Source organism: Acomys minous, assembly GCF_964271855.1.
Source record: "Acomys minous genome assembly, chromosome: 9".
Classification (NCBI taxonomy): Eukaryota; Metazoa; Chordata; class Mammalia; order Rodentia; family Muridae; genus Acomys; species Acomys minous.
The window spans coordinates 89,113,815-89,133,733 of NC_140490.1; the positions used below are offsets into that span (position 1 = coordinate 89,113,815).

Below are 19,919 nucleotides of genomic sequence, written 5' to 3' on the forward strand. Positions count from 1 at the left end.
GGAGCTCGCTTGGCCGGGGACAGTCTCACAGGACCTGACGGCTGTGGCCAGCAGGTTCCATGTTTTGTTTTTTTTTAACAACCAAGGACCGCACTACCTCTCCTAGCCAGGCTACTTAAATGGTTGTCAATCAGCCACAGGAGAGTAGAGAGTAGGTTCTGTCTCACATGCAGCCCCTGGGCCTAGGAGGGCAGAGCCGTCCCATCAGCTGCTGGTAGCAGGAGCATCAGGTTAGAGGGCAGGGGAGGGACGTTTCATGTGTCATCTGAAACTTCTCTTCACTCGAGACAAGGACTGGTAGTCCCTTCTCTGCAGAGCTTTTAACTCCTCACGGAGCTCGTGTTGCCAGACCTATGAGTTGTTAGGTGATTCAGAGGCACGTGCTTTGTCTCGGCCCTTGGGTATCAGTGTTTATGGGCACCGCCTATGTTAGCTAATGGTGTGAGCACTGCACCCAGCTGTTCGCAGGCCCATTTGGTGGAGACCGAGACCGCTCAGGGCTCACCACGCACCTCAGGGAGCTGTGTGGCCTCTGCTGCGGCTTCTCTGGTCCCCAGAAAAGAGGCTGGAGATCAAGCCTCAGTACTGAGGTTTTATCATTGTATAGTCTTTCCCAAGTCGTGTGTGTGTGTGTGTGTGTGTGTGTGTGTGTGTGCGCGCGCGCGCGTGCGCACATGCCATGCCATGCATGTAGAAGTAAGAGGACAAGTGCAGGAATCCTCTTCTTCCATCACATGGGTTCTGCGGATCAAACGCAGGTCATCAGGTTTAGTGTCAGGTGCACCGAGCCCATCTCAGCAGCCCTATGCAGCCCCTAGGGCGCATAAAATGACCCGCATATGGTATTGGCAGGTAAGTGTAGGGAGTGGAGCTGTAGATACCCTGTTCGTCCTGCTTGGGATTGGGTAGCCCCGGAGCCTCACAGTAACTGGAGAGCAAGCCCAAGGCCCAAAGGAGGTCAGCGGGGAGGGATGAGAAACCCCAGATGCTGAGCTGCCAGCAATGCAGACGCTGGCTCAAAAGCTGCAAAGTAACTGCTGAGTATCGCTTGGTATTTGACATTGCAGGGATTGATATGGATTTATAGGTTGGTCTGAATCAGAGGTCAGCAGGCCAGAGCCTCCATGTGTGTACTACCACAAGGGGAAACTCCTCCTCCTCCTCCTCGGCTGCACGTACCCTTCCGTGACCTAAGGACACTGGTGCACGTGTTTTCCCGGGTGTTGACTAGAGGGAAGGGTATGGGAACCCTGCTGCTAACACCCACTGGCCTCTTCAGGGAGAAACCTCAGTTGTGTGCCCACAGCTTCCAGATGAGGAAATGCTAAGGAAGGTCTTTCTGTCTCCAGGATCTTGGTTCACAGCTCTAAGTGCCTGTCACGAGGCACGCGAAGTGCAGCTCTCAGGTCCAGATTTAGGAACGCTGGCACCAGAGAAGCAGGCTGAGCCTTTCACGCTGGGCAGTGGGAGTATGTCTTCTCTTTCCCATGTGTTCGCTACCCAGACCTGGGAAGTGAGGATTGCCCTGGAGTCCCAGGAAGCAGGAAGTTCTTCCTTCTACTCCAAAGCCCAGCAGCAACAATTTCCCTCCAACTACCCAGGTCTCTTAGGTGCCATTTCCCCGTGGGCAGAGAAAGCATCCATCCCCAAACCCCAAGGAGCAGGTGTGCTGCACCTGTTTTGGCAGCTGCTTGATGCCAGGTTCCCTCTAGTGCTGCGATTGGAAATGGCTTTTGTGTTTAGCGCAGTTTCCCATTTGCCATAGCTCAAGCCATCATCTGTCCATGTAGCCAAGGTCCATGGCTGCGCTGTGTGTGGCCCAGTGAATGTGTTCAGGCAGGTGGCATCCCTCAGCAGTGGGTGGACACCTTATGCTGTCCTCCATCAAATGCTTGTCCATGTCCTCCTGGTCCTGAGCATCTGTCACGTGGCTCTTCGCCACTTAGTGCAAGAGGGAAAAACCAGTTTAGAACTTACAGAAGAGAAGGCGCCTGGTGGCAGGTCCCAAGGTTATCAGCTATAATGATTGAAATTGTCAGTATGCACCAGGGTTTGTTACTTTTCTTTATTCCTGGTGTCTCCCGCCTTTCACCAAGGCTGCCAGGCTCCCCTTTCCTCACTGACAAACTTGGGCATTCTCAACCAGTGTGATGGAAGTGATGGAGAGATGCTGGCACATTGCCAGCAAGAAGGAGCTGGCAGCCACGTCTGTTGTCCCCACACGGTCTCATAACTAGGAACTGGTCCACTCCCTTCCTGGTTGATGTTCAGAATGCTGCCATTGTATCTTTCAGATTAACTTTTTCAAGAGAGGAGCAGAGATGTTCTCCAAAAGCATGGACGGTTTCTTATCCTCCATTGCAGACATGGTTCAGAGGTACTGCTGCCCTCGCCCTGCCTCTTCCCCTTCTTCAGCGCCTGACGAGGGCTATGCGGTGGCTCGTGAGCCACCTGTGCATACTAGTTTCACCCTGAGCACGGACTTGTTGCTCTCTGAATACCTATCAAGACTGTGGGGTGTCTTAGAGTTTGGCAGGGGTGGAGTTGGGGTGTTACAGTTCAAGTGGTACAAAACGATGCGAGGAGGAGGAAGGCCCAGATTCAAGGCCAACCCAGAGCACAGGAGACTCTGCCTCCACAGAGGGAAATACACAAAGGGGAAAAAAGAATGTGGGATCTTACTTCACGTGGAAAACGAGAACGTTTTCTTGAAGCTGTTACATCTCAGACACTTAAGAGGGCCCAGCAGGAGTTTGCTCAGACCCAAGGCCACCAAAGGCTCTGAACATGAAGAGTGGTTCTGGCCTTGCCCAGTAGCCAGCAGCGGGAACGGTACCATCACACTCAGTGATGCTGGGAAGCAATTGTGAAATCCCTTTGCACTTTCTCCCCTTGCTGTTTGTTTGGTCCCTGGGACTGTTAGAGGAAGGTACAGAACGTCATTCTTTAGAGGACCCTTGTCTCGCCTCGTAAGTGTGAAGTGATTTGTTTTGTTGTTTTGTAGGCAGGGTCTCATTTTGTAACCCTGGCTGGCCTGGAATTCACTATGTAGACCAGAGTGGCCTCAAACTCAGAAAGATCCACCTGCCTCAGCCTCCCGAGTGCTGGGGTAAAAGGTGTGCATCACTCTGCCTGGCAGAAAGCTGATTTTCTTAGCACTTGATTTCATGTCGACGAGTCAACACCAGCATTACTCTGTAGGCTTCTTCTGCTGCCACGGTGTATGCAGGTGCAGCCCCCGTATGAGGCCTCAGGCGGCGTCTAGTGCTGGCACTAAAGTTTTGCATTTCTGCAGGGGACACAGGTATTCTAGGTGCTCACGTGTTCTCAGAACCCAGCTGAGGTCCACACAAGGCAGCAGGTGTCAGCTACCATGAAGAGCTGGGCTGTTTTTTTTAGTCCTTAACCCCAAGGTGATGTATTTCTGTGTACATATTAGAAAAAAAAAAAACCACACTTTTTAAATTTAAAAACGGCCAGCTTTGAAAAGCAACAGTTAAAAGCAGTTCCTTTTCTTCTGTGTTCATTGGGGTCTTAGGAGCTCCTGATTGGTTTAGGGTTTTGAGACTGTATGGGGCTGGGGGGGGGGGGCAAAGCAGCTACTAAAACCTGAATTGTGTGCCAGGTGCCACACAGGCGCACAGGAGCGTGTCTCTGGAGAGTCCTCTCTCAAGAGTCTACTCTGTCCACACAAGCTGCAGAGCCTCAGAGGGGTCTGTGCACGGACTGCCTCCTTTCCAACCCTGTTCTGTGGTCGTCCTCCTATTCCATTCTCCACTCTGCCTGGGCGTGGTGGCGCACGCTTTTAATCCCAGCACTTGGGAAGCAGAAGCAGGCAAACTCTGCGAGTTTGAGGCCTGCCTTGTCTACATGGCGAGACCTTCTTTAACAACCCCCCTGCACACACCAGGCACATGCACACACAACAAACAAAAAAACCGTTCTCCACCCTGGCAGTGAGTAGAAAGTTAAACCAGTGAGGTCTGACCTGTAGGGCCAGTCCCCCTGTCTCAGTAGAGGAGTACCCAGTCCATTCAAATGTCAGAAAATCCAAACCCCCACCTAGACGAACTGGACCTGGGTGGAAGGCTCACGCTCAGAGAAGAGACACCCTGAAGGACTGACCTTGAGAAACTGGTCTGTGTCTTAGCTGCACACACACCTGCCTGCTTCCTCTGGACCGCCTTGGTTCAGTCTGAGGTAACCTCATGTGGAGTGGGATTCCTTCTCTCTAGTGTGCATCCTCAGATGTGTGGGCCATCTGGGATTTGTGTCCCAGACTTTACAACCTACATCTGTCACCAGTAGATGACAGTCTGGTGAGGCAAAAAGAGTAACTCCCATTTCAAGCAAAAGCTCCAAGATGTTTGCACACCAGCGTACATGCATGTAAAGCCTGGGCTATCACACCAGAGCCTGGGCATTGGCTTCATTGCTTTCTGTGAACAATCCTTGACCAGTGAGCAGTTTATGATGGTCATAGGACAAGCCTTCGCCTTGGCTTATTGCTGAACCTTGGTACTTCCTGGTCATTCCTATCTCTGGCAGCCTTCTCAAGCCCTGAGCTAGGCAGTGCTGTTCCATTCCTTCCTTTAGGGGATGGCCGGACTTTGATCGGCTACCTGTGCATGGACCCTGAGGATGGGCTCACAGGTCTGCATCAGCAGAGCTGAGTGTGATACCCCCAAACCAGTGTTGGATGATAGGCTTACATCACTTCTGGAAATAGAGCTTTCTGGGCATTAGTGCTGTGGCTACATAGGAAGCTGGGGGGGAGGGTCCATCTGTAGTGCAGGAAGCTTCGGTGGCGCAGCAGCCTTGCCACCCATGGCTTAGGAGTGAGGAGTCAGCCTGTGCAGAGTGACTGACCCGAAGCCTTCTGTCTTAAGCATTCAGGTGGAACTGGAAGCCGAGGCAGACAAGATGCGGGTGTCCCAGCAAGAGTTGCTTTCAGTCGATGAATCTGTTTACACTCCGGACATCGATGTGGCTACACCACAGATCAACAGGAACCTCATCCAGAAGGCCGGCTACCTCAATCTCAGAAAGTGAGAATGCCACGCAGCCTTTTGCTGAGCTTAGCTTTCCCTGGGAAGTAGCCACAGAAGCTGGGGGTGGTGGTGGACAACAAAGGGTGACCTCGCACTTCCGCCAGACTTGGGAAGCTTCTGGGGACCAAGCTCCAAGCTGCACTGAGTCGTGGCTGAAAACAGAGCCTAAGAATCTGGAGTCAGCGCCCCGGCCTCCAGGTGTTGCTGCAGGCCACCCTTCTTTAAGCATCATGGTCATTTAAATACTGTCAATCCAGGCTATTGAGTTTATAGCGCTTGGCCCCTGCTGGCTGATGGGTAGGAGCATGCCACAGAGGCCATGCTGAGGCAGGAGCCAGGGTCAGTCAGGTCCCTCCAGATGGAATTACACTGTCAGTTTGTCTTTATTGGCTCATCTGAAATCAAGGATGGACAGGGTTAACTGCTCCTGAGGCCCCCAAGAGGCTGTGGCCATCAGTCTTGGAGAGCGTTGGTGCTGGTGGCTGATGCCTGGCTAGGGTGTAGAAGGTCTCTAACTGACACCGACTTCACTGCTGTTAGATGAGGCGCTAGCGTGTGCAGAGTCCTCCAGTGCTGGCCGTAGCCATTTTTTTCTAAAAACAGACATTACTGGAGCAAGACACACAGCGCCTTTGCATGCACTTGCTGTTTAGTCAACGGTAGAGCACGTGTCTCTATTGTCAAGCTTGTCTGAGGAGTGGCCAGCTCTTCTCTGCAGGTGGAGCCCCTCCCAGGCTTGTCAGTGTGAGACTGGGAGCTAAATGTCCTCACTAGTTCTGTAGTGCTGCCCCCCCCAAAAAAAATCTGTTTTGATGCTTTTGCCAAGGAGCTCCATCTTCCTCTTGTATGCAGCCCACCAACTGAAAATGGCCTCCAGCTATAGCCCCACACAGTGTGAACCTGGGAGACTCAGAACAGTTCAGATCTACAGCCCAGAGAAACGGTACAGGTGTTCAGCTCCTGACTGTCGTGGGCGCTAGTTAGGTGGTGGGGTTGGAAGCCAACTATGGCCACACCTGAGGGGTGAGGGGAAGGCATATGTGCCTGTATAGCTGGCGTCGGTGCTGTCAGTCCTCATGGGAGCAGAGCCTAGTCTTCCCATGACTCAGCAAAATGTATTTCTGCCACTATTCAGAGTTAGTTTCCAAGTTTCCTTTTAATGGAAAGAGTTCCTAAGAACAGGTGGCACAGTGTGGAGCCACGGCTCCTGTGTCCTAGTACTAACGGACCTTCATACACAATTCCCACAGCAAGACAGGACTGGTCACCACCACGTGGGAGAGGCTGTACTTCTTCACCCAAGGCGGGAACCTCATGTGCCAGCCCAGGGGAGCCGTGGCTGGGGGCCTGATTCAGGACTTGGACAACTGCTCTGTGATGGCAGTGGACTGTGAAGACCGTCGATACTGCTTCCAGATCTCCACACCGAGCGGCAAACCGTATGCCTCTTCTCTTCCTTGGGAGGACAGTGTAGGAAGTGCCCTGCAGGGCTGCTAGCTCTAATTCCCATGCGCCAGTCCTCTCGGGAGAGGCCACACTCCAGGTCTTGTGCCTCCAGGGGATGGTTTTCTGTCCTATGACCACTGGGATCCAGCTCACCTTACCCTGGAGCCCCAGTGAGGATCCAGCTGTGTCTTGGGAAGAGAGATGACATAGGTATATTCAGCAAATGTAGAAGCAGATACTTGCCAGCAGAGATCAGAGAATGCTGTGCCTCTTGTTCTTAGGGGACAAGGCTAATGACAGCAGGCAGAAACTGTCTAAGAAGTGCAGTTTATATCGGGAACAGGAAGTGTGAGCAGTGCATTCTACTATAGATGTGTCATTTAGCCATGCTATCCCCCACACCTGAAGATGTGGTAGCCTATAGTTACCATGTAGATCCAGTCACAGTGGATCTTCCCGTGTAGAGTGCTTTCAGCTGGTTTAGAGGTCCAAGGCCAAGGAAAGACCTCAGGCTTGACCTGCCTGGAGGGTGGTGCTGGGAATAGTGGGAGTTGCTGGGCCATCCCTTCCGCAAGTAGAAGGGCTAAGTGTCCTTCCTCTAACAACGGCCAGTGATCAGAACTAAGCTGCCCAGATTCTAGTGGTGCCACGCAGTTCCTGAACATCCTAGGCCTGGGTCTCCTCAGTTACAAAACCGAAGTGGCATGTGTGTTCCTTCTGCCACAGATACAAGGAGCTGGTAGAGGAAGAGTCCTTTAGCCTTCAGTGTACAGACTTTAAATTCTTAGATACAAAGCCGGGGAAGAGGCGAGCACTGCCCTGGTGCCTTCGGTCATCTAAGAGAGCACCAGGGCAGTCCTCACTCCAGTCACAGGCCAGCTGGCCCAAGTCCAGCCTTTGCTCGCACAGGAGAGCACTGAGGCCCAGAGATGACGCAGTGCACTGGTGCAGGAGCCAGGCCTACGACCCCACTGCCCTTCCCTCCCAGCATGCTGCTTTCCTGGTGTCAACTGCTATGATGACCATTTCTTGGTCCCTGCGCCCCAGGAAGCATTGACACATCTTGTTTGTTTCAGGGGACTAATTCTCCAAGCAGAGAGCAGGAAGGAATACGAAGAGGTAAAGCTTTGTCTGTCTTCTCTGTCCCCGTGTGTGAGCAACCAGGATTGATTCTGTGTTCTTTCTAATGTTCTCCACAGTGGATATGTGCAATAAACAACATCTCCAGGCAGATCTACCTGACGGACAACCCAGAGGTAATTAGCAGCTGCCTGCACTCCACTGCAAGGTAGGCGCCCCTTCCTGGACTGAGCATGTCTCCTGTGGCTTACATGTAGGCAGTAGCCATCAAGTTGAACCAGACGGCTCTTCAGGCGGTGACACCAATTACAAGCTTTGGGAAGAAACAAGAAAGCTCCTGCTCTAGGTAACTACGGGACAGGGAAAACTAGCTTTTGTGGAGTAAAACTGAATTAGAAACTTGAAATGAGTTGTTTCTAACCCTCACAACCCTCCGAGGCTTCCAGTGCACCCTGTGCAACAGAAGCAGCAGCTGTGGCCAGCAAAGGTGGCACTATGTCCACACTCACAGCACAGAGCGTGTGTGGAGCCAGTACTCAGACCTGACTGCAAAAGCCCTGTGCAGCTCCACTGGGCCAGGCTCCTAGTGCAACACAGACGTGCGCCGTGGTCCCTTCTGCACCTTCTGTTAGCGTCACGGCACCGTAAACGGTCGCCTTGAGTGTCCACGCTAAGCGTTCTCTGCACATGCATACTTTCCTATGTGCGTCTAAGTTTTCACTTACATTACGACATTTCTGTAATTCTTTAATAAGTCTATCAGTCACTTACCAGCATTTAGTATTTGGCTGTCTTTCTGTTTGCTGTCTTGTTGGAGCGGGGTGTGTGGGGAGGGAGGGAGGCCCCATGAGCTCACCTGGGCTGGCCTCGGATTCCCAAGTGCTGGCGTTCTAGGCATTCTCTATCACATCTGGCTCTGCTGTTTTCCTAAACAGAACGTTTTCATGACATAGCTTTTCCTTTGAATACTGCTTAAAGATGTGTTCTAGAACTCCTACCTTTATCTCAAGTGGTCAGTTAGGTAGTAGAGGGCTGTCTTTTTGTTGTGTCACTAGCATAAAGGGGCATATTAAAATCAAGATCTACTGTCTTTTAGTGGCATGGTAGAAAGAACTCCATCAGATGTCCTAAAATACTTAATGGCTTAAAAGGAAGTCCTAAGAAAACTCTTAATTGTGTAGGCTCTTAGGGTTCATGCACTTGGCATTGGGTCCATGAGAAAGAATGGTAGGTAAGGTCACCAGATAGGTTTGAGTCCTTGTGAAAAGCTTGGTAATTCCTGTTCAGGAATAACAGGCAGTAAGTAGGACAAGGCTGGAGGGATTAAGAGGCAACAGAACTAGGTGTACAAAAATAATCCTGCATCATCGTAAGACGAACTGGATAGGTCGGCGGGCACTGTGCTTCCACCCACATTTCACAGGATAGACGTCTGTCAAGCAGCAGCTGCCGTTTCCATACAGTATTCAGTTATGTCATGTTTGAGAAACCAGAAAGTGTCGATGTAAAAATATCAAGAGAAAAGATCATTGAGGGCTTTTTATGGTCCTGACTGTACGGAATGGAAATGCTGTGGCATTCCACGCCCTTCAAAGCAGTTTGCACTATACCATAAAAGAGATTTTCAAAGAGTAAAGTTAAATGACAGCATTCTAACCTTGAGAGAGAAAAGAAATAGGACATTAGGACAGACTACACCTTTGTTGCTGGGCGCTGTCTCTAGACTCATGCGCAGTACTCACAGGCACAACGGGTCCTAACACTGTGACCTACTGAGAACTATCCCACCACTCAGAAGGGCAGGAACAGCTGGATAGAGGTGTGACTGGAGCTGGTGCACTGGGTAGTTGGATAAGCGTCAGAATTGAGCTTTACAGAAAAAAGGAACACGTGGTGTTTGGTGTCTCTCTCAAGCAGTGGGTGTAGTGAGTGGAGAGGAGATTTTCAGGAAATTACAACCAAGTTGCAATGAAATGCCGGGTCTCGTTAATGTTAGTGTGTAAGTATGAGCCGGCTGCATCCTCACTCAGAAAAACCCCAAAACATCTCTAAGGGAGAGGGGTTAATATGTAAATCCTAACACTGCCCAGTGTTGAACAACAGGGGGCTCTCCGTATGGAAGAGGTGAAGGGTTCTAGGCAAGGATGTGACGTTGAGGAGGGCTTATTTTGTAGAATGTACTGGTTGAAGGCTCCCTTGTATTTCAATATGTAAGTCACATCAGCATTAAACAACTGGCTAACTTTGTTGAATTTTCTTTTTTTTTTTTTTTCACATTTTAGTCAAAACGTGAAAAATTCCGACACAGAAAATGACAAGATTGTCCCCAAAGCAACAGCTAGCATTCCTGAAACAGAGGAACTGATTGAACCTGGGACGCCCATTCAATTTGATATTGTACTTCCTGCAACAGAATTCCTTGACCAGAACAGAGGCAGCAGGTATGACCTGAGAGGTAGCTGTCTGGAGAAAATGAAAGCCAGTGTGTCTGTCTTTACTCACCACCAAAGACCGCTACTGTGATAACCTGACTAAGAGCTCAAGTGCTAAGCATGTTGTTAGCTGCAGCTGTCAGGACTGCTGACCTCTGGCTGTTCCCCTAGGCGCATCAACCCTTTTGGTGAAACGGAGGACGAGTCGTTCCCTGAAGCAGAAGGTATGTGCCCAGTTCCACACTCTTTGGCCCTTGAAGGTGAGAAGCCATGTGCTAGAGCTAAGGTGCGGTGTAAGAATTCAGATTTGACCCTCCCGTTTTTTTCCATGAAAACCTGGACAAAAGGAAGGTGTTTAAGGTGTCTTAGCTTTAGCCATAACATGCCCTCTTTGAAGTTCCTGCCCAGAAATACTATCAAATCTAAATCTATCAAATCCCAAAAAAGCATATTTTCAAAGAGGAAGAAAAATAAATGGCCATAATTACAGCAGAACTTTGGTAGCTGAGGTGTAGCAAGCACCTATAATCCATCATTAGGGAAGCTGACAGGAGGATCAGGGAATTAATTCAAGGCCTGATTCAATGACACGGCTTCTGGAAACAGGACAGTTTCAGTAAGGAAGCACTCCCAGGCCCTCTACTCCAGCTTCCTGATGGGAATCTCAGGCTCTTACTAGAAGGGAGCGCTCCCTAACGAGTCCCCTCAGGCTTAGTACTACTTCAGAATTTACAGGAGGAGGTGGCTCACCAGTCCTCAGCTACCACTGAGGGCATGAGGTGGAGTTCAGTTCCCATTACCACAGGGCAGCTCACAACCATTGTGACCCTAGCACCGGATGATTCAGGCTGCAGCATGCACCAGGCTGCACAGGTGCACATGCCTAAAAAGGTACTCACAGGTACACATAAAATTCTATTTTAAATTTGCATAAACGTGTCGAGAGAGAACTGAGCAGTTAAGCACATTTAGTATTCTCCAGCACCTATATAGAGGCTTATAACTGCCTCTAACTCCAGTTCAGGGATCTGACACCGTCTCTGGCTTCCACAGGCGCATACACATACATGCAAGAAAGACCTTATACACATAAAATTAAATTAAGCTTTTGAAAAAAAATTTGGGTAAGGTTTTGTTGTTTTATTAGCAACCTGCTTTAAAATTGGCTCCATATACGTAGCTGACTTTGCACAGTCCACACAGAATTTAAGGTTCAGCTGGGTATGATGGGCCCAATAATCCCAGAATGGAAAGACTGAGATAGGGATCACTGAGTTCAAGACCAACCTTGTCTATGTAGCATGACCCTTCCTCAAATAAAGAAAAATACTTTATGTAAAAGTGACTCTAGACCTGCACATGTGGCGCACACCTTTAATCCCCAGCACTCAGAGGCAGGGAGATCTCTGAGTTCAAAGCCAGCCTGATCTATGCAGCAAGTTCCAAGACAGCCAGGGCTATACAGAGAAACCCTGACTTGAAAGAAAAAGGCCCATTACATACCACAGAAAGTTACCATTTGTAACATGTCATACAATGTTTTTAACACTGTATTTCTTTAAACAAAGGGTGGGGAAAGAGGCTCATTCTTAAACAATGGGGTCTTTTAATCATCTTTCAGTTGTTGCTCAGTGTTGTCAGATTGTGCCAATCATCCGACCTGTAATAGCAGCTCTTTGGGAAACAAGAGGATCATGGTGGGTAGGGAGAGACGGCTCTGTGGTTAAGTGGGCTAGCTGCTCTTACAGAAGACCTGGGCTCAGTGCCCACATGGTGGCTGACAAGCAGCTGTAATTTCAGTTCCAGGAGGACTGATGCCCTCTTCTGGCCCACAAGGGCACCGCATGCACGTGCTCTACTACATACACGCAGGCAAAACACCAATACACATTGAATGAATGGAAGAGTTAGCTTAAAAATTAAAAAGCCCCAAGTTTATGACTTGCTTGGGTTACAGCTTAAGTCTGAGCCCAGCCTGGGCAACTTCTGAGAGCTGGGGATGCAACCCAGGGCTAGAACACTTGCATAACGTGCACAAAGCCCTGGGTCCACTCTGAATACGTGTGGGTAGCTGGTGTCAAAGACGCACGCATGCACGCACACTGGCAGTCTTTACAATGAGCAAACTGCTTGAGTCTGCTGTTAGTTTGTGGAATGTCACTTTAGCTCTGTGCATGGCTAAGTGCGGCCCAGCGGGTTTCTGAGAGCTAGTGCGAAATGCTCATGGCGACGCAGTAACAAGCTGCCACCTGCTTCTCCATTCTCATCTTACAGCTGGGAAAACAAGGACAAGTCTTTCCGTCTGAGACAGACAGACAGACAGACACTAAAGAGTCAGACAGAGCTTTCTTTCATAATGCTGGGCTTGTTAAAGCCATGCTGAAAACTTGGGGTAGAAAGTGAGCCCCAGGTCTTCCCTGCTCGCAGGCTGCTGCTGCTGGCAGGACATCGCCGCGGGCGTGTGACCCTGAGTGGCGCATGTCTCTTGCAGACTCTCTGTTGCAGCAGATGTTCATCGTTCGCTTTTTGGGCTCAATGGCAGTTAAGACAGACAGCACTACCGAAGTGATCTATGAAGCAATGAGACAAGTGCTGGCCGCTCGAGCCATTCACAACATCTTCCGCACGACAGAATCCCACCTGATGGTGACGAGTCAAACGCTGAGGTACGTGCAGTTCCTTTCAGACTTTGACCTGATTCCCTGGGGGGGGAGAATTTACCCACCTGGAAGGTTGGTGCTAGAGGACTGGGTGGGTGCAGAATGCGATCCCAGCACATGGCAGACTAGGCAGGAGGATGGAAGCCTGCAAGAACCCTGTCATAAGGTTCCGGTTATTAGTGAATACAGATTGGGTATTCCTTACTGGAATTGCTTAGGACCAGCAGTCTTCCTGACTTTGTTCTTTTTTTTTTCTTCAAATTTTTATATATATCCTAGAGGTGGGGGCCCAATTTTACACATAAAAATTGTTTTATTTGTACCTTACACATATAGTTCCTATGCAAAATATTTTTAATATTCTTGTACCAGATATCAGGTTTTATAGTCTGGAATTTCTCACTGTGGTGTTATGTCTGCACATTTCTAACATAAGTTTTCAGGTTAGCAATGTCCAGCCTGGACTGTCCGTAATGATGCCAATGCTATGCTGTCATTTCAGAGCACTATTTTTAGAAATTATATGAGTCAGTCCCTCAATAATAAGTATGATTCCATACTGAAACACATGATAGAACTGTATCTGTTTACAGTAGTAGCAGATTCTCTAGTGCAGGCCAAGATACATCCGCGTTATCAGACAATACTTGAAACATTAAAAACCAAGCATTCAAAATGTATTCTTTTAGGTGTGTAGTGTGCTCCTTGGGCACGTGTGGAGACCACATAAAGACATCTGCTGCTACTGCTCGCTACCTTAGCCCTTAGGTCTCAATGAGCCAGAAGCTCCCAGCCCCAACTTTAACCCAGAGCAAGTGTCCTCATCCACTGAGCCAGCCCATCTCCCTTGATGGCCTTTGGAATCATAGCCACACACACAGAGTTTAGTCAAAACCCTTCACTGTTCTCTCAGCACTCCTCCCTCAAGCTGTTTCAGCACTCCAGGACAGTTAAGGTTGTTATAGTGAGTATCTGTATGGAAGCGAAGGCCACACAAGACATGCTGTACGTGAGAACTAGAGAAGCCACACGAGGATTTACTCTTCCCGTTTGCTATGGAATCTTCTACGCCAGGTACCTTGGGCATTAGCACTGGTTCAGCACAGGCAGAAACCACAGCACAGGCTCACATAGGACCGTCTCGTCTTCTCCTCGGCCAGGCCACGTTCCACACGGGGGATCTGTGTGTTTCATGATGAGCGTCTATAAACTCTTCTGAGATATAAGTCTGCCCACCGTGTGTGTGATAATGAGTCTCTTATAATTTCAGGTTAATAGATCCTCAGACTCAAGTGTCAAGGGCCTGTGTAAGTACCTGCTACATCTTCATCTTATCATACCTCAGCTCTCCTCTGTCCCCTGGGGACCAGCCTAGGCACAGGATTGTTTGCCAAGTTACATGAGCGTTCCATCCCCCTATAGCACAACCTTCAACTTTTCAATAGAAAATAATTTTGTTTTTTAAATTCCAGTTGTGTGATTATTCATTCTGTCCCCTTGTCCTGTCTCTCCCCCACTACCTCACTCCTCCCTCCCAAAAATAAAGTTTGAACTTACCAGTGTCACACAATTTGCTGCTCATCAAGAAAACAAAAGACTGGTTGGCTTTGTCATCCGAGTGCCGGAATCCACAGGAGAAGAGTCTCTGAGCACATATATTTTTGAAAGCAACTCAGAAGGAGAAAAGGTACTTTGTGTCTGTCCATCTGCTCCCCTGCCCCCCCCCCCACCTCAATAAGGCTATTTTTGTTTTTGTGTTGTTTTGAGACACGGTTTCTCTGTGTAGCCTTGGCTGTCCTGGAACTCAGAGATCCGCCTGCCTCTGCTTCCCTGAGTGTTGGATGACAGGACTGCCACTACACCCGGCTGATAAGGCTTGAGATTGTCACTATGCCTCTGAATGTCTAACTGGTTAATTATTCCTGCCACCATCCATACACTCAAACAGTAATACCTTCTAAGAAGGCCCCACTGAAAGGTTAACAATCCTAACAACTAGGTATGTTTGGTATCATGAAATGCTAAAAAGCACTTTAATTTGTTCTTTAAAGCAGTGGTCGTCAACCTTCCTAATGCTGCAACCCTTTAATACAATGTTGCTACTTCATAACTGTAATTTTGTTAACTGTTATGATCAGATGGTCTTAGGTGACCCTGTGTAAGGGTTGCTTAACCCCCAAAGGGTCTTGACCCAGAGGTTTAAGAGCCAGTTTTAAAGAAATTAACACATAAGAGGGCTGGAGAGATGGCTCAGAGGTTAAGGGCACTGACTGGTCCTCCAGATGTCCTGAGTTTGATTCCCAGCAACCACATGGTGTCTCCCAACCATCTATAATGTGATCTGATGTCCTCTCTGGCCTGCAGGTATACATGCAGATAGATCATTGTATACATAATAATAAAGAAATCTTAAGAACACACATACACACATAATAGAAGGGCGCCAGGCCATGGTGGCGCACGCCTTTTAATCCCAGTACTTGGGAGGCAGGTAGATTGCTTTGAGTTCGAGGCCAGTCTACAAAGTGAGTCAAGGACAGCCAAGGCTACACAGAGAAGCCCTGTCTCAAAAAAACAAAAAATAGAAGGAAAATTAAATAGACACTGGAAGCAGTTGAAGAGGTACAGGACTGGAGCCTACCATAGATGTCCTCTGAAAGACTCCACCCAGCAGCAGCTCAAAGAAGCTGAATCTCAGCCAAACTTTGCACAGAGTGCAGGGAGTCTTATGGAAGGGTTGGGGGACAGAAGAACCTGGAGGTGACAGGAGCTCCACAAGACCCACAGAATCAACAAATCTGGGTCCAGGGGGCCCAGCAAAGATTGATGCACCAAACAAGGCCATGCATGGAGAAGACCTAGGCCTCCTGCTCAGATGTAGCCAATAGGCAGCTCAGTCTCTATTGAGGTCCCCTAGTAAGAGGAGCAGGGGCTATCCCTGCCATGGCCTCTGTTATCTGCACATTGGTCACTTAACTCTGGCAGGGTACCTTACCAGGCCACAGAGGAAGAGGATTCAGGCAGTCCCTGATGAGACCTGACAGGCTGGGGTCAGTTGGTAGGGGAGAAGGGCCCCCCTTCTCTCAGGACTATGGGAATGGGGCAGGACTGGGAGGAGATGAGAGAAGAGGCTATGATTGGGATGTAAAGTGAATTTTAAAAAAATAAGTTAAAAAGAAAATCGTGTCAGAGGAAGCCAAGGAAAGAACATCGAAACTGTTATAGACTTTATCAAAGACAGTCCGTCCTTTCATTACGTATTTATTTTTCCACTGTGTATATGAACATGTGGGGTGTGGGGGGTCCTCTGAGAATTGTAAACAGCGGTAAACTTGGGTCTTCCTGAGCTACGTCTGTATGCCGTTAACAGTACCTTTGAACAAGGCTCCTGCAGCCAGGCCCTAACTCCCCATCTGGGTGTGAGCAGGCAGTTGCCTCACCATGCTCCTCAGATCACAATGTTTTCTATAATGTTTATATCTATTTTTTTACCTTTGCCAAACATGATTTTTCTTGTCTTTTATAGATATGTTATGCCATTAATTTGGGGAAAGAAATTATTGAGGTTCAAAAGGTAAGCTTCATTTTAGCACTGGTTCAATAACCAAGACATTTGTAGGCACAGTCAGAGTCTCAAAAAGAAAACTGATGCTCTGTGCTCCTTTGGGATTTTTCTCACACTCTCTAACGAGATCTGTATGCTCAAGTGACTCTTCCGTCCCGTCCCGTGCCTTTCCTCTTGTTCACTGAACAGCACTGCTGCAGCCTCACTCTACTAACTTTCTTGCTTGCAAGCTGGCTAGAGTTCTTCTCTTTGAAGTTAAGGTACAAACTTAATTCAGACTTAAGGATCAGCAGTGCATGATGGCACACACCTTTAATCCCAGCACTCAGAAGGCAGAGTCAGGCATATCGCTGTGTGTTCGAGGCCAGCCTGGTCTACAAAGTGAGTCCAGGACAACCAGGGCTACACAGAGAGGCCTTGTCTGGAAGAACAACAGCCCCACCACCACCAAGTACTCACAACCACTAGCACTAGTGACAACAACAGAGACTGAGACCCCCCCCATGTTATTCAACATCTTATCATCTTTTATTCACCAAAGAAGCTTTTGAAATCATTTTTAAGCTTCTGTTCGCCCAAGAGAGCAGGAAGGCCTGCAGGTTAGAATATGAGGGCCTAGGTCAGAAGTGCACATACTTGCCATGTAGATTTGTTGCAGTCTGATTACTAAACTCAATTGTTGTAGAAAAACCACCCTGAGCAGTATGAGGACAAATGTGCAGAGTGGGTTCCTGCAGAGCTTTTGCCAAATCCTGATACACAATACAAGAAGAATAACAAAAAGGGAGATTAAAGATATAGATGACAAGCTCGGTGTTGCCCCATAGACCCAGGAAGAGATCATAAACTGGATGCATTAGTCATGCTTTGGCCAAGAGGAAAGCAGCTTAGATGTAGAGTAACCCCTTTGCATGACTTCAGATGACAGCCCAGAGGCTAGTTAGGCGGAACGGGGCTACAGCACAGGGGGTTGAAGTGCATCTTAAGCTTTTTCTTTCTCCCCCGTCTCTTAACTCTCTTAACTTCAGGATCCAGAAGCACTGGCTCGATTAATGCTGTCTATACCACTAACCAATGATGGAAAATATGTACTGTTAACCGATCAACCAGATGGCACTGGCGGAAGTCCAAGTGAAAACAGAGGCGCAGAATCTGAAGCATAACTCACTTGGGCACCTGGGGTCAGAGCGCACGGGAAGGAGAGCCATCTCCTTAAGGGGTTTTCACCTTCTCTGACGTACAGGCACACTGACCTGATTTTAGAGCACCGACAATCTCGTGTGGACTGTACCCTTGGATGCCTTGGCACAGAAACTTGGGAGGGAAACAGTAAGAAATGGGTGACAGCTGACTGCCCATCTACAAATGCTATTTTAGGTGCTCTGTGGTAAGTCTTTGCTTCAGACTGTACTGTTGGGTACCCAGAATGTGAGCTATAAAAATGCATTGTTCACTTTATTTGGATGGCATCACTTGTTTCTAGAATCCTTTTTTTAAAATGGCAAAGCCCTGGATTTACAATGTTAAAAAGTACTAAATAGCTCCTATTAATATGATCTATTTTTATATTTTACTTAGTTTTTAAGTGCCTATCATTCTGAAGATTGTGTATTTATAACAACTGGTCTCACATCTGGACCTCATGGCACTGCTATGCAATTTGGTCTCACAACACTAGCAGACAGCAAATCTTCACAACAGAACCTTCCTGAACCAGCTTTCACTCAAAAGCTTCAGGTCTTCTTAGATGTGGCTACTTTTCATGGCTAGTCATTGTGAGCAAGGGACAGCTCTACTAGTTCCTGTTTCTTCTGAGCCAGAACTTCCTCAAAGGGACCAATTAATTTTACAAAAGCTCACTTGAAGCTCAGCTGGCTTCAAGTGGGCTCGGTGTGAAGTTCCAGCTTCTACCCTGATGCCCTGATGTTTCTGGTTCCTGGAGACCAATTTCCTACCATTCCTAATTATGAAACAGAGATAAAGATCTTGAGATCATGCAGCATACTTAATTGTAACCAACTTCAACAACCTATCTTTGTAATAATTTAGCAATAAAAATTACTGTTCCATCTCTTTCTTTGCTTACTGTGGTTAATTTATAGACCATCCCTAGAAGAAAATGAAAGTCTTGCTATGTGGCCCAGGCTGGCCTTGCAGTCCTGCTTCTGACTGACAGCTGGAGGTACAGGTGTCATCATGTCTGGGTATCAGTGACAGTGGCACACCTACATTTCCAGTACTTGGGGCTGAAGGAGGATGAGTTTAAGGCCAGCCTGGGCTAAACAAAAAAATCTTGTCTCAAAAAACATAGGGGCTAGAGGCTGGCTCCAAGGGTAAAGTGCTTGCTGTGCAAGTAAAAGGAACTGAGATGAGCCTGCTGGCCATGCAAGTTCAGTCTTCTGGAACCCCAATAATCAGTAAGGTCCATTTTAGTTAGAGAACCTTTCTCAATAAAGTGGAGAGCAAAAGAAGACACCAAACAAACCTCTCGAGTGCAGATATGCTCACACACAACTCTTACAAGTGCATAAACCACAAAGAAAGAGATGACAAAAAAACCTTTTTACCACCCAAAACTAGGATACCATGAAAGGTTAGGAGGACCCACCCTTTTGATATGTGCATCAAATCCAGCAAGCTGGCCTAAATTAATCTGAAATTATATAGCTTAAAATTAGTTCACAAATACCTTATACGTTTCTGTAGCACAACTGTTCCGTGTCATGGAAGTTTTGGTCTCTTTGTAAACTCAGATGTTTTTGCTTTAATCCCAAGGGTGGGATTTTAGTTTGGGCTGTGCTGATAAATGCCTCGTGCAGGGGTACGGACTTTGCCAGCTGGAGTTTGTTGAATTCTGAGGACTCTGAAGGGCATAAAAAGGAGAGCCTCAGGGAGACTGATGGAGGGCTGCCTGCTGCATTTGCTGATGACACTCAGATTGGCACAGCCCCATAAAGAACCCGACAACGCTTCCCAGCCAGAAGTAGTAAAGAGGTCTACGTCCTCTGTTTTCCCTCTTCTAACCCTCTCTCTCCTACCTAGGGTTGGGAGTTTCGAAGGGAGATAAAGGCATTTACGAACCCTAAAGTAGGTTTGTGAAAAGTCTAAGTCTACAGTTCTCTCATCTAAACTTTCCTTGCTCATAGCTTTTCACTAAGGGCTTAAGGAGATGAAGTTCAGTGACAGCTAAGCTGCAAACTAAAGCAGCCCACTGGGGCTCTGGCTCAGAGGCATTAGCAGCTGCCTATCCTGAACAAGTTCAATTCCTAGGCTACACACTGCAAGACCCACTAAAGCACTACACAGACTGGTTAAATACGCCATTCAAGCCCTCAGCTAAACATAAGACTATACTGAAACTAACTATCCAAAGGCCATGACAGAATGAAATATTAACTGAGCAAAGACAACCAAACATACAAGACCAAGTACCTAAATACATAAAATAAAAGATTTCATAGGTTACAAGGGCTTGGAAACAAGTGACCAGGAAGCGGAAGACATAAATGTAAAAGATGGCAGGAGGAAGCAGTGGATCTTACCCACAAAAGGCATGGGGGTCAGTCCATGTTCTACAGTGCAATCCAAAATCCACCTATCCCAGCAGCACCCATGCCTCAGAGCATGTCTGAACATAATCATACTAGCCCAGATACAGAAACCCAGTTATTATCAACAGAAGAAA

At 48.0% G+C, this 19,919-nt stretch overlaps 1 protein-coding gene across 5 annotated transcripts in view; it reads left to right on the top strand.

The window, feature by feature from the left end:
* Window positions 1–18,307, top strand: part of APPL2 (adaptor protein, phosphotyrosine interacting with PH domain and leucine zipper 2) — a 59,314-nt gene extending 41,007 nt beyond the window's left edge. For 4 of the 5 annotated variants that reach the window (XM_084796291.1, XM_084796293.1, XM_084796289.1 and 1 more), the window contains 13 exons: window positions 2,295–2,377; window positions 4,890–5,048; window positions 6,302–6,490; window positions 7,574–7,616; window positions 7,697–7,753; window positions 7,835–7,923; window positions 9,860–10,018; window positions 10,181–10,233; window positions 12,501–12,675; window positions 13,940–13,976; window positions 14,216–14,356; window positions 16,196–16,243; window positions 17,263–18,307. In XM_084796291.1, the coding sequence (XP_084652417.1) occupies window positions 2,295–2,377; window positions 4,890–5,048; window positions 6,302–6,490; window positions 7,574–7,616; window positions 7,697–7,753; window positions 7,835–7,923; window positions 9,860–10,018; window positions 10,181–10,233; window positions 12,501–12,675; window positions 13,940–13,976; window positions 14,216–14,356; window positions 16,196–16,243; window positions 17,263–17,397 (1,368 nt within the window). In that variant the 3' untranslated portion in view covers window positions 17,398–18,307. The remainder of the gene's footprint in view (window positions 1–2,294; window positions 2,378–4,889; window positions 5,049–6,301; window positions 6,491–7,573; window positions 7,617–7,696; window positions 7,754–7,834; window positions 7,924–9,859; window positions 10,019–10,180; window positions 10,234–12,500; window positions 12,676–13,939; window positions 13,977–14,215; window positions 14,357–16,195; window positions 16,244–17,262) is intronic. The other variant, XM_084796290.1, reaches the window with a different exon arrangement.
* Window positions 18,308–19,919: the final 1,612 nt, after the last annotated feature.